Source organism: Anas acuta, chromosome 7 (assembly GCF_963932015.1).
Source record: "Anas acuta chromosome 7, bAnaAcu1.1, whole genome shotgun sequence".
Classification (NCBI taxonomy): domain Eukaryota; kingdom Metazoa; phylum Chordata; class Aves; order Anseriformes; family Anatidae; genus Anas; species Anas acuta.
The window spans coordinates 34,807,827-34,822,252 of record NC_088985.1 but is presented as its reverse complement, the minus strand read 5'-3'; the positions used below and the strand labels follow the sequence as shown (position 1 = coordinate 34,822,252).

General features: G+C 44.8%; 1 protein-coding gene across 3 annotated transcripts in view; it reads right to left on the bottom strand.

Annotated features, from left to right (window-relative positions):
• ZRANB1 (zinc finger RANBP2-type containing 1) overlaps positions 1-14,426 on the bottom strand; it is a 35,558-nt gene that overhangs the window by 12,860 nt on the left and 8,272 nt on the right. For all 3 annotated transcript variants that reach the window (XM_068689114.1, XM_068689112.1, XM_068689113.1), the window contains exons 2-5: positions 11,619-11,716; positions 10,024-10,874; positions 1,927-2,114; positions 177-330 (exon numbers count right to left, since the gene is read on the bottom strand). In XM_068689114.1, the coding sequence (XP_068545215.1) occupies positions 177-330; positions 1,927-2,114; positions 10,024-10,837 (1,156 nt within the window). In that variant the 5' untranslated portion in view covers positions 10,838-10,874; positions 11,619-11,716. The remainder of the gene's footprint in view (positions 1-176; positions 331-1,926; positions 2,115-10,023; positions 10,875-11,618; positions 11,717-14,426) is intronic.

Sequence of the window (14,426 nt, the reverse complement as noted above, 5' to 3'; positions counted from 1 at the left end):
AATCCAACTACTAGATCTAACCTGAACTATTAAAAAACAAAAATAAAACCTACACACACCACCCCCCTCAGAAAATCAAAATACACGTCCAAAAACAACTCTCAAGTAGCTTACAAGAACAAATCAAACAGCCAAAAAAAACAACCACCCAGCAGCAAGAAGAATTTCACAGCTACCTGCAGGTAACGTAAACGTCACAAGGTCAGTCAGAAAATAGCAAGCGAAGTCTCCCTTCCGCTGATGAAGAGACGCAGCGATTTCACGACGAATTTGTTCTGTGACCTCTGGACACACCATGGCAGGAATGCACTTCGCTGCATGCTGTGACACCTGGAACACAACAGTTACTGCACTCAGGTTGTTTCTAGTTAGGTGCGAAGACTTGGAGTCATCTCCATCAAGGAAAAGTATTTTTTTAGTAAGTGCTGCAATGAAGTTATAAACAATTATACTCTGAAGGATAAAATGCACAGTTACTCTCAATTAATTAATGTCTCACTTAGAACGTACCTGATAGCACAACTGGCTAAAAATCTCTTTAAATCAAAGAACTGAATTAACAGATGACCTCTTCCAGTAGAAATAAGAAAGCGAGAAAAGCAACAGATAATAAATGTACCTCAAAATCTATACGTGAGCCCTGACTACATTTAACATTACAATTCATTACCATAGCACAGACAGTTTCCTACTGAGAAGCTTCCCAAAAGTTATTAGTGTAAGACACCTTTATCTGGATTCTACCTAGAGGCAGAAGGAACTCATACAGTGATACAGGGCAAATGACATCAGGGTGACACTGGGTATTTAAACAAATCTTTAGAAGATATTTTCTCTAATTAATGCCCTAGCAAAGGAAGGTATCACTATGGCTCAAGTAGTGCCAGACATTTTCAGATTCTTAAGTATTTCTAAGAACTGATAATCTCAGAAGTTTTTCTGTTTGTTTTTGTTTTTCAGCAAATTAACTTTATCCACGCAGAAAACTATGTGAGCTGCACAAAAAGTCCTGGTATTAGTCACATGTAAGTATGTGCCCGTCAAGACTTTAGGTCCATTTGTCTTGCTTCATCTGCTCTGTTTAATTACTCAACTCTACACATTCCACCATCCTCATGCCCTTCTTCTGAGGCAGGCTGCTTTCCTCATGAACACATGCTTCAGAATTGCATGACGCATCAAAACAGGGAAGGCAGCAGGCAGAATAAAGGAGGGGCAACAGCAGAATAAAGTTTTTGTCTTTGATCAGGTGAGAAACTAAGTCAGAGAATGAAGAAACCAAGAAACATAACAACAGCTGTGGGCCTCCTACGAGGGAAAGGTGGACCATGGGCTAAGATCACCAGAAGGAAGGTGCTCCAGAGGGAAAAAAAAAAAACACAAGGAACTGGAACATGCCAGAGCAAGGAGGCAAAGGAACCAACTAGTCTAGGCAGCAGGGAAGAGTGGAAAAATGGAGTAATTTTGCAAAGCAAGGTATTTGCTCCCAGGAATCCCAGGGAGGAAAGAAAGGAGCACTTCATTGCCAGGTAGACTTATTCATTAACAAAACTCAGAAAAAAATTAAGCTGCCATTGATCTCAGAGCTCTGCCTTTGGGGCATTTCCTCTCCCCCACCCAAGGCACAGGAAGCCACACAATAGCTAGCAGCTTCCACGCCGGTGAGGTCAGGACACGTGCCACGACTGCACCTTTTAATAGGCGAGCTGAGCGTCCTCGAGACCACCAGATCCAGACAGTTTTTAAGTAAAATTGCTTCTCAGGGAGAAACATCCAAGAGCAAAAAGGCGCAAGGCAGCAGCTCACATCCTCAAACAACGGCAGCATCTATCTGCTGGCACACCACATTCCAGGTCCCCGGCTGCACACAACGGCCCTGTTACACCAGGTTCCCATTTGCTCTGTGCAGCAGCCCACGTAACTCACCTCTGTGAGCAGGATGGCGAGCATGTCCTGTCTCTGGAAGCGGATCGCCAGGTGCACGAGCGTGTACCCCACGTCAAAAGCCGAGGGACGATTCAGCAGGCGCACTTCATCTGCGGTAAGCTGGCGGGCAATGTCTCCTCCTGACGACTTGTAAGCTTCCACAGCAGCTAAATCACCTTCTACCACTCCTGGAGGGAGAGTAAATAATTGGAAATCAATTTGTTGCAGAGAACAAACGGGCTGCTCTGGATCAAACCCTTATGTAATAGTTTGCTTCTACATAGTCTAATGCAGACCTAACACACAAAAATCAATTGAATATCAAGAAACTTGCAAATGATCTTTTTTTCCAAAGGGAAATGAGAAAAAAAGTATCTATATTTAAACTTACCTTGCCTTCTAGGCTCTTTCTACTACCTAAAATAGTTGGGAGATATGGCTATCGAGAGGTGCTAAGGACCCTTGTGCCAGGAAGCAGCTAGCAGAACACACTCGCTATCGTTTCATTTGATCAACAGCACTGACAGAAGGTCGTTCATTCCTAGTACAGAGGTTACTTTATTGTATCTTCCCCTGCTCACTTATCTTAAAAACAAACCAACAGATCTAAGAAGTCAAACACTTAATGTGGTTTTTGAAATAAGCCTTTTTTCCCCCCTTCCAAGTATGGTTTAGGATAGCATTGTAAGAGGACACAGTACACATTTCTCTTCAGCTCATGGTAACTTACAGCTACCATTCAGTTCTTCCCTTTGAGAGTAAAGATATAAAGAATAATTCAATAGAGAATTAAAGATAAACCACACCCACAGACACACAATGTGGTAGTTTCTAAAGCAAGATAATGAAAAAGCCCCAAAATTTTCTACAGGCCCCAGCAATCTAACTCGTGTGCCACATTCATATCAAGACCATTCATGCTGAACGCATTCCTTAGCTGCAATTATCAGGATCCATCATCTACAAGGTGTGGTGGAATCGTCTTTAACAGCATCAACTCCGGTATCAGACTTTATAGTTGAGGGATTTTGAAATTAAGATCTTATTTTAGATAGCATTACACTGTTTTCTTGTGGAGCATGAGCTAAAGAAGCAGAACCTTGAAGCCATTTTTAATGAGAAAGAAACAGAGCACTTCTAACTCACCGTTACGAACCCCAATTTGCAGCAGCTCACAAGCAGAAGAGTAAGAACACAGACCCCAAAACCAAGAAAACCCTCTCCCCATCTTCTGCAGCTACACTATGCCAGTTTGTCAGTCAGCAGTGGAGCTGGTATTTATTCGCAGCCCATGGCACTGGAAGAGGCAACAAGTCTTTCCTTCACTCAACTTCACAAAGACTCAAAAATCCATCAGGAGGGATGGGGGAAGTCTCAACCAGGGCACTCACTCCTGCTCAGGATTTTAAAGAATTCAACCAGCAGACAGAAAAGGAAAAGAAGTGCCCACTACCAGGGAAGAAGAACACTACCCACTGCGTTGCTGCTTAGTCCAGGACTTGGCAAAGCGTTCTTCAGATGACCAGCAAGTTCATCATTTAAACAATTTATAAATTAATACAATTAATATCAGTTGCAAGACAATTCTCTTCAAAGTTACCAGCCCTACTTACTGAGCCTCTACAGCTGGAAGTTAGATTACTCATTTCAAGGGCAGTCAAAAGCAACAAATCCAACCACAAGTTTCAGTCATACATCTACCACCTTCCCAAGCACTCCAAGGTCCCGTTGCTTGTCACTGAAAAGCACTCTCACAGGTTAATGTTTCAAGACCCTAAAAACAATTAGAGGACCACACCATGGGATATATATGACCAACACAACCGTGTTCCCGTTACGTTTCCACTTCTGGGTGGACGTGAGGAATGCTCAGGGAGAAGGTTCAGGTCTGTCAGTGCACACTGCGCTCATCCCAAGGATGCCACCTGCAGCATTTCACTTCCACACAGATCTCCAAGTCACACAGTTTCTCACGACTTATTTTCTTAAGAGGAATTACACCGTGGCTTTGGCTCAAGATCACCAGTTAGCAAACAGCCAAGGAACCACAGGGAAAGAAGAATCCTGATGGAAGAGCAGACTCTGCTGCCTCATGACACCCTTTGTGTTGTTCTATTGATTTAGGGACAACATCTGGCTAAAGCTTAGCAGTCACTTTGTACCCACATATTTTGAATACATCAAAATTAAAAGAATCAAACATCCCACGTGATCCCAGATGATTTTCTGGTGACAGATCAGACCCCAAAATTCCCTGCAGTTGCAGTGCACCAGGCTGCCAAGCACACACTGCAGCACAGCACACACTGAAAGCCCTCAGACAGTTCCCGGGCAATTTGTATTTGTCATTATTCCCCTTAAATTCCCCCGGAGAGCTGCTACAGCAGCTTCCTGCCATCAGGCCTCAGCAGGGACTGATGCTGGGAGGCATCAGAGGTTTTGCAATGCCTTCAAGCACTCACTGCAAGCTGCAACAAGGCCCTAAATCCATGACATGTGCTGCACGCGGGACTGCCAGTTCCTGCAGTCTATTCCCAAGCCTTGCAGTCCTTGGCATTCCCAGAAGTTCCTTCCATCTCCTAGAATTAATTACTGAAGTTATGTAAGTTTTCATTTGAAGAGCACGTTTCTAAATCTCACTGGTGGGATTTCAGCTAATGACAATACAGATGTGACAAATGGGCAAGCAACACATGCTTTCTAGACCTTATTTTTAAAATTGAGATTGTAGATGTGCTTTAGGGATGGGGTTGGCAACGCTGAGAGTTAAATAACAGTGAAGGTGCCCTAAAGGATGCATCAAGAGAGTGGTTACAGATCTGAAGGAGAGGGGACCTCCAAGCACCAGATCTGGTCACCTTTTTTCTTTAACCCAAGCAGCCAAATAACTAAAGAAAGAAGTGGCAGCAGCTCCCTTTTACCACAAATCGATGCAAACTTGCTTCTGGATGCACCATGAGGTGTGCCCTAGCTCTGCAGTAACAGAGTCCCAGCAGATGAACAAGGCACACAAAATCAAACCATACTGGGCTTGTTTTGCACACTCTGTCTCCTTATAAGAAGTTTGCAAACCTGCTGTGTGCTGTAATGCCTGGTGCTCATCTGCACCAAAATACTCCGAGCGTCGCTACAGCACTGCCTCTTCTGTGGTCACCACAAGCCTCTTCGGCCCAAATCTCTCTCTTCCTACCCAAATATCTCCCCCGTTTGAGCTCCTTCAAACGTGTTTTTGTTGACAAGGGGAGGCACATTCCTGGGGCTTTGATTCCTATCAGATGGATGGATGATAGCCTCCAATTCAATGCTTTATTTCAATACAGCTCAACAAAACGTTATTTACAAGCAACATTACAGCAGTGTTTACCGCTGCCATAATTCACTACGTTTCCTAAACCACGAGTGCCTGATTAGCTAAACAAGCAGCCTTTGAATCGTGTCCCGACACAGCCCGTGCCAGCTGGATGGCTCCCCGCGGACACCCACCGCATTCCTCGCGCCGGGGAAATGTCAGAGGAAGAGTGGCATTTGCCTCCAGATTGTTCACATTGCATCCCCCGTGCTCAGGGCTGCGGCTGGGGCACAGCTCGGATTGTTTACACCAGCTCCAGAGGGATCCTTACACCTCCGGGTACGCTCCTGAGCCACAGCAAGGGGAGTTTTTTCTTTAAGGTGCGTTCCAGAAGCACGTTCCCTTGTACAACCCAAGGTTTTTTCTTCCACTAGTAAAGCCCAAGCTCTTGCAGACAGCTCAGACCCGGAACACACAACCTGTGTTCCCGTAAGACAACAGCCTTTTTCAAAAGCCTTCTTAATCTCCCAGTTTAAAAAATATTAATTACCCACTAACGACTGTTTGCACAAGGCTGCTCCTGCTAGAACCGTTACAGCATCTCCATCAGATAGCAGCTGTTATCTCTGCTCGGGTTTAATAACCCCATAATTAGGCTAGTTGCAAAAACTACAACTACTGCAGCTAGGACACTAGTACATTTATTCTTCAGAAAATGTAAATATTTGCAAGGTTTAGTGCAGCTAAGCAAAGCTGGAAACACAAGACAGCTTACAAGCTACCTACAAAGCCAAATCCTACTGGCCTTAATTGCACAGTCTCCATGATTTCAAAGCCACCAGGTGTAAAGCTCCCAAAGAAAACACCGTGCAGCAGCCTTGATTTACTTGGCCCTTTCTGGAGCATGCACCCTTGCACAGGCAGCTGAGAGGGACAAAACTGGGCAGAACTGGAACACGGGGTCAGGAGGGGAGCCACCAGCTCCTCCGACAGCCCCCAGGTTTAAATTCACAGGGAAAGACTGAAGGCAAGCAAGGACAGAGAATATTAACCCTCATTTCAACCACACTTGCTGTCAGTTTCCTTACAGACACCGTGTGTCAGGCAGCAACGGGCTGCAGCAGGCTCCTGACCCCAAAAGCTGTAAAACACCGTCCCATAAGAGGCACACATGTGTGCACAACAGCGCAGGCACTCTCAGTCTTTGAAGAGGTTGGAACAGGATTAAGCTGAAATGAAATAAACCAACATAAAGACAAGGAATATCCCCAACATACCTGCTTGAATAAGCTTTTCTGCTAAATTAATGGAAAAGCGTGAACAAGTCTTTGGGGTCAGATAAAATATCTGAACAACAACGTGAAAATGGGAGCTTTTTGAATCAATGAACCCGTTGTATTTCTTAGTTCCTCAAGCTCTGCAACTTGCATCAACTTAAAAATAGGCCGCTTCCAAGAAGGCAGGTACCTCAGCCTGGATGCCAACCAGTGCCTGATGTTCTCCTTTCCACGCAAGCAGCCCCTGCCCCTACACGTTACCCACACAGCGTGTTCCCAGCACGTTATCACAAGGCAGAGCAGAACACACATGAAGACCTGCTGGAGGAGCTCCCTGTGCCCTCTCCTGTCTGTCAGATGTATCCAACCCCCAGCTGCACTGACAGCCAAGCACTTGCTTGCACAGTTGCACCCTAAACAGAGGAGTATGAATGATTTTTGAAGTTAGCTATTGGTTGTTTCCAGGGCAAATAACTATTCTTGATCACTGCTCAGATATATTTAGCATAAAACATCACTGAACCCTTAAAACAAAGAGTCAAGAGGCCAAAGTAAAAATTCCCTGCTGTGCTGGCCCTGGCTAATCACCTGTGGGTGACTGACTCACACTCACTTCCCCCAGACACGTCAGGAGAGCCTGAAGTGACCCCAGGAAGGAGCAATGCACGGCCTTCCCTGCACTCGTTTCCACCCATACACTTCCCACTCCCTCATTATGGCTCTGACAAACCCACAGCAGGGTTCAGGAGACGAGGAAACTGCTCTGGGTTTGCTAACCAGCAACCCAAGAACCACCCCCCAGTGAAACAGCCCTCAGTCCAACTTAGCAAGCTTGCTTTGCATCAGCAGGAGTGCTTTCCAGGTGCACTGCACCAAACACACATGGAAAGAGGACAGCAAGGAGCGGCTCAGAGCACCACCTGGGTGGCAGTGCCAGCTGGGAGCTGGGACATTGGGCCCTCCAGGCTGCTCTCTCCTTCCCCACTAGGCTGGTGGATCCTTGGGTAAGACACCTGGCACTGCCTCTGAAAATATGAGAGAGGGACAGGAAAAAAATAAGAAAGTTGACAAAGGCAAAGCTAAGCAGGCACACGCTGGAATATCAGGAATGTGCACGCAGTCCTTTTAAGGACGCACGGCAAAACAAGATTCATTACGGATTGCTCCAAATATTTGGGGTTTGTTTAGGAAACATACTCCTCGTTGTTTCTCTCAGACACAGAGGAGGAATGCATGCCGCGTTGATTTTGGAGACGCCATCTGCAGCAGAAAGCCTGGCCCACGATGGAAGCTACCTTACTGACCTGAGCTGGGAAAGCAAAGCACTTCTGCAGCAGTTAATAAGCAGGAGCAGAGGAAAATGGAAAAGGAGAAGAAATACAGCTTACCCTTAACCTGTGAGCTACAGTTCAAGCTCAGGAGTTAACCACGCACCCCGAGAACCCCCAGAAGCGCCCTGCAGCACCCACACTCTGCCAGTGCCACTGCGACGCCAGCCCTGAAGCACCACACCCCAAACTCTACAGGTACTGGGGCTGTGACCATCCTAATACTATTTTGCAACTGTGCTTGCCTAAAAACTGACAAGCACTCAGCTCAGCTCAAAATTCACACCAGCTCCCCAGCTGGCTAGCAAACAATAAGTTATTAAGCCACAATAACTCAGTTGATTTGGCTGGTAAGAACATGTGCTTCAGGCCAAACTGTCCAAGCAAGATTCAAGTTGTTTTAAACACATCAGACCAAGACAACAAAACAACCAGCACGACTGTGGCTCGCTGCTCTTCGAATTACTGAGCTGGTACACCCCTCCCACACAGATGTGCTCTGCAGAGCATCCAGAGAGCCCAGCACACACAATGCTGTGAAGCTTTAAGTGGTCCTTCCTAAGGTAACTCCTGCTGCCAGCAAAATGAAATTCTGAAATTAAGGACTCATTATTAACAGCTTTGGTTGCCTTTTTTTTCCTTTTCTAACTTAAAGTAGAGTAAATTTAAGTTACAGAGAGGAATCCATGAACTCTTCCAGCAGAACAGTAGTGAGATTCAGCACACACAGCTCCATCTGAACCACAGCTTTCTCACTAAGTTACCAGGACACCTCCGAGATACCTTCGAACTATTTTAATTTGAGGAGAACCAACTCACCAGTGCCTTACAGGATCTGTACAGTTTTAAATTTCACTTGCAAACTCATCAGCACAAGCAACTTTAAATACAGATTGGTTCACATTCTGAAACAGAAGATTACCACCATGCCCACATTAAGTCTGAAAAGGCAAGATATTTTCAGTAACACTGGAATATCAAAAAAAAAAATCACTATTGAAGAAGCAGAGGGGAAAAAAGCCCTGATATGTAATACAACTGCTATTAGAATTCAAGAGAGATGCTTGGCAGCCACAGGAATGACCTCCACCAATTGATCTCCGGTATTTAGTAACTTCTAAAGTGTCACACAGAATTTCAGTTGCTTCATTTCAGAAGAAAAAGCCTCTGGGTGTCTGCTAACACGTCAGAAGCTTGAGGTACCAGGAAACCTCGCTATTTTCCCAAATGAAGTGTGTCTGAAGCTACTTAAGCAACCAAAAAAAAAAAAAAAGCTATGAAGTGACTTCTTGAAACCTTGCGGAACAGCATGAGCCATACCAGCAATGCTACAGTTTCAAATGAAGTGTTTTACACTAAAAATAGTGGTGGATTTCAAGTGTTTAATCCGTGTGTATGCTGGGGCAAGAGGTATCTGCTTCTGGGAAGTTACAGCACAAAAGTTAACTCACAAGGTCAATAACTGGAGAAAACCCTGCTCTCACATGTCTCTGCTCTTTAACAGCACTGGGAGAATTATCCAGAATCTCCTTAGGAACGCACTACAACATAAAACAAAATTGCATTTGAATTTTTTGAAGCAGTTGCCTAGAAAAATACTTTCAGAAAGCCTGTAAACATTTACACCACAGTATCTGTATTAACACAACATTATTACTGTCAAGGTCAGTATTACACATGCAGTTTCTTGGAGCTACATATTTTGGTGTTATTTTTAACATCTGACAGAGCATCTTGTACTGTTGTGAGCTCTACACTGTTTACAAATACTCCCAAGCTGCAGCTGCTGCTTCTACTAGCGTAGCTTGCAAAGAGAAGAGTGATTTCAAATACTCAGTAAAGGCTTTTTCCCTTTTTAAATACAATACTGTATGTACTACAGCGTTCTCTAGATTGGTTTTGTAGTTTTCTCTACTTTTGGACTACACAGCAGAACAACAGCATTTTGTTACGAGGATATTTATTCCAACAAAAGGGCAAAACCGCCCACACATAGCTGCAAAACATCTAACCCTGCTCAGTTTATGGATGAGCTCTGCACCCTCCATTAGCAGGTGTTATTTCAGGTTTACTCTTAAAAATTAAAAGGCAGATATTAACAAAACTGTTTCAAAACCCAATGCCAAGTTTACTCTTAAATCCTCCCTCTCCCCAAACACCCAACCGCTAGGCTAACAGCATAAGGTAGCAACGAACAACTTACCCACGCAAGCATTTAGAAACAGCCAGTCCGTCTTTTTCATTCTATTTTTTATTTGCTTTAGCTTTTTGAAGTCAACTTCAAGCTCTTCCTTGCTGCCAACAGCTCCAGCCAGTTCGATTCTTTGGAAGTCCATTTTCACGTCGGATTCGCGTTTGGTTGTAGGTGGAGATCTTCTTTGGCTATTCCCACTACTACAGCTCCCCCTCCACCGAGCTCTGTCTTGCTCGTTTATGATTGAAGAAGCCTCGTCGGTGTCTGCCAGTTCTATTGCTTCGATGTTGTTAGGTCTGGGATGATCACACACAACGCATTTCCTGGCCTTCGCCCAGTTTTCGTATGTACAAACAGAACAAGTCCAGTGCTGAGCCCTTGTGTTCAGTTTATTCCTGTCATTATACTCCTCACACGGGTCAACAGAAAAAGGAACCGGTCTTGAACCAGACCCTGAAGACTGAGGGGACTCCGTGGGACTCCTGGTCCTACGTTGAGACAAGCACTGAGTACATCTGATCGCTCTGGGCCAGTTCAAGTACGTGCACATGTGGCACGACCATTTATTTGCACTTTCCATACTGTACGATGATTTAACCCTCGGTCTTGCACTAGAATCTGGACATATCAAAGGGCTACTCCCTCCTTCGGTGCTTGTAGGGTCCCAGTCTCGACCAATATCACTCGAGCCACTTTTAAATGGATCTTCTGTGATAATTGTTCCACTAGGTCTCTGAGCACGACACATGGTGCATTTGATTGCAGATGGCCAATTTTCGTACGTACAATACTCACAAGCCCATTTAATTCCACGCTCTGTCATCGTGCACTTCTTGAAATGAACTGCGTCAGGCAGAAAGCTAAACGATCAGAATGCATCGTTAGTACCTAATTGCATACGAGCTCTGCTTCCAAAAAAAATCTCAAAAGATGAAGTGTAACCCACTTGATGTGGGCTGCACCAAGAAGTATGAAAGTTAAGCCGGGCGAGGGGACAACCTTGATCTTTTTGAGAGTATTAGGACGCTGTGTCGGGGCTGTGAGAAGGGCAAAACTTGAGCTAAATGACTAATGCTCAAGCCACTTAGATGCCAAATTTGGGATTTCCTACTGTGGGAAAGAAAATTCAGTCCCTCATTTCAGGAATTTGTTAAGTTTGGACAGAGGCTTCCAGAAATATTCAGAAAAGAGATACTAAGCGTGGAGAATAGTGGAACAGAGGCCAGTAAGGCTACAGAAACAGGTCACAAGCATTAAACTACTGAAATAAAACTCGATATGAATGCAGCAATACAGGAAAAAATGACACAAAGGCTAAGATGGGTACAGCAAGTCGTCACAGGACTGGAAGGAAGAGTAGCAGACAGGCAGTTATACCAGTAAGCAGTTCTTTTGGATCAGCAAGCTGTAGGAGTTTACAAAAAAGGCACACACTTGACTTTTTTTAAACCATATGCTTAACCAAGACTAGGCCTTGATTCGACACCACTCACAGCAGATATGAGGTTAAAGGAACACTCACAAGCAAGCTCAAGCTGTGTGTGCTGAGCAGCCAACGCAGTGCTCCCATTCTACAATCCAGATTTCAACCCATTCCAACTCACTTTTTCTCTAATGAAGAGGAGAGTCCGTCTTCATGCTGGCTCAGACCTTTTCCTCAGATTGCCAAAGACGAAGGATGACACTAAGCAGATAACTATTCCTGTAAACAAAATGAAAACAGACTCATTATAGGTTTCCTCCTGGACCTGAGTAACCAGAAAGTTAATTATTAAATGCCACACCTACTCTGATCACAATTTACGTGTTTAAACTCAGCCATGGCCTGCTAATACTAACATACAGACCAGCTAAAATAAATCAATGTTTGAAAAGAACACGAGCAATCAGTTGATCCGCTAAAGAACTCAATGCAAGCAACATCAAAGTCACCCCAAAACATCCCTGAGCACTCAGTGGAAAATGAAACTGAGGATGGGAAGGAAAAAATTCTCAATTGCTGCCAGTTGGTATAGAGGTCAAATGAGGTAAAGACTAAGGCAGGCAGATAAGGGATAAGTAGAAAAAAAGTACATGGTCTAGCTCCTCTTATTATAGCATTGTTTCTCGACATACAGCCCTCCTTTATATGTTATTATGGAGCACACAGAGCTGTTCAAAAAAAAAAAAGAAAAAAAGTTTGTCTTATCAGCTGACTGACAGCACTCACATTCATCACACCCAAACTCTTGGTTAATAAAAACACCCAGAATCCAGTACCACAAAACCTTAAGAGAAGCTGCAAATCAGGATCAAATCCTGATCTGGACAGACTAAACCCCAGTTTACACCTTTCTCCCATTAGGAGATGCTTTACAAGTGAGCCCAGTCTTCACAGCGATGCCTTCACCAACACCCTGACCTTAAACGGCCGCTCTGATTTATCAGCCTCAGGCCGTCATGGAAAGCCACACGGGTGCCCTTTTCCCCCAACTATTCTTCTCGCTGCCTCCCTTCTGTGGATCCCAGCAGGCAGCAGTTTTTTCCAGCAGCTCAGCCCTGCTCTCTGCACCAGATCAGGTGGCATCGCGTGGCCAGGAGAGGACAGGCTGAGCCTTTTCTCAACCCATATTTCTGGCGCAGGAAGGCAGGTGAGCAGTCAGGAACCCACAGAGCTTTTTCCAGAAAGCTTGGGTTCTACCATGACTTGTTTGAGCTGCCTGCAGAGCACTCCCCTCCCACCCATACATTATAAAACTGTGTCAGGCTAGGGAATGTGCTGCGAAGGCAGCTCGGCTTCCTACTGCTTCCCCTCCGTGACTTGCTCGGAAAAATTCAGGCCCACTCTAAGAGGGGAAAAGAAAAATGAAAAAAGGAGGAGCAAGGTCATATTGGGGTCCCCATATCCGTACAAGGGTAAGAGTCATGTAACAAGAATATGAAGTCAATGCCTTAAAAGACTTCTCAGAAACTTGTACGAAAAAGAAATGTTTCTCTATTCTAGAAAAGAAATTAAGGCTTTGCCAAAGCAGTTCCAAGACGTGAGCATGCTTAATGACAGATTTACCTAATCCACTTGGTCAAGGGTTTCCCCACCACCACCATTCGTGGAACACACTTGTTAATGACTTAAACGTTTCTTAAGTAAGTTTATTGTCTGTATGAGCAACAAAGCTCAGAGACAGGAATGTTTTATGGTTCTAAAGACAGCTGAAGGCGCTTTTCAGAAATGAGTATGAAGCAGCATGCTGTCGGTGCACCTGCACTAGAACACTTTGAAGAAAAACACAGCACTTCCATGCAGCAGTTTTTTGGGTTTCCATCTGGGCATGACCCCCAGCAGCACGCCAATGCCAAGACCACCAGAGCCATCGGATTTATTCCTGTTACTCATGGCCGGCAGTCACCACGCGGTTTCAACACTGGCACATTTTTTCAGAATTACTTCTTCACCAAACCAGCGAGTTTACTTGAAGACAGAGTGGATTCTGCAGAGGAGTTGAATCATGCAGCACCTCCTCCGGCAGAGAGGGAACGCAGCAGTGGCCGAGAGGTGCAGGTGCGTGCCTTGATGTCCAAAAAGCACGAGCAGGCAAGAAATTAAAACCTGCGGAACTCCGAGTGAGTACCAATTGATCAGTATATAGGAAGCCGTGCTAAATACATTCTGGACAGACTACTAGAATAGTTCAGTACATTAAAGAGGACAATATTAAATTATTATTAAATCAAATGGCAAACAAAAAAATCACAGCACTGACAGACTACCTTTTTATTAAATAAGGCCAGTCAGAAAAGGTCACTTTTAAGAAACAATCAGAAAATTTTGCTTTGTTTCAAGAACGCTCCTGTTTTTAGGTGTATGGGAAAACACAAACTGGCATGCAGGAACTGGAAAAAAATGTCAAGTCTTAAAAACACATTAAGACAGGATGGACCTATATCTCCATGACATAAGTCATTCATGGCATCCAGAAGTAAATTCTCCTCTGGCTCAGACAGGGACCGAAGCAGGACCCCGTGCCACAGATGACAGAGCCCCTGCCCACCAGCTGGCCCCATGAGCCCTGCCTGCACCACGGGCTCCTCACTGGGGTTCCCTTTCAGAGCCCAGCGCTGCTGGCAGAAGCCCTGTGTGACCGTACCAACAGATCAGTGCTCCCACCTGAGCTTGTTTTGCTCCTAGTGATGACTTCCAAAGAAAGCTAGCCTTGCTCTGCACTTACAGGTACAACGCACCGAGCAGCCCCACGCCAACAGAGCTGCTGTTACACTCCTAAAAGCAAACTTGTGTTTATTTTGGTTTCAGAGCTCCGTGAAGCAACTTGTTTGGGAAACCACACACTCACACACACACCACTCCCCTAATCCAACGCAGAATCTAGTAACTCAACAGCTTACGAGTGCAGATGTAACACCTTCCACACATCAAC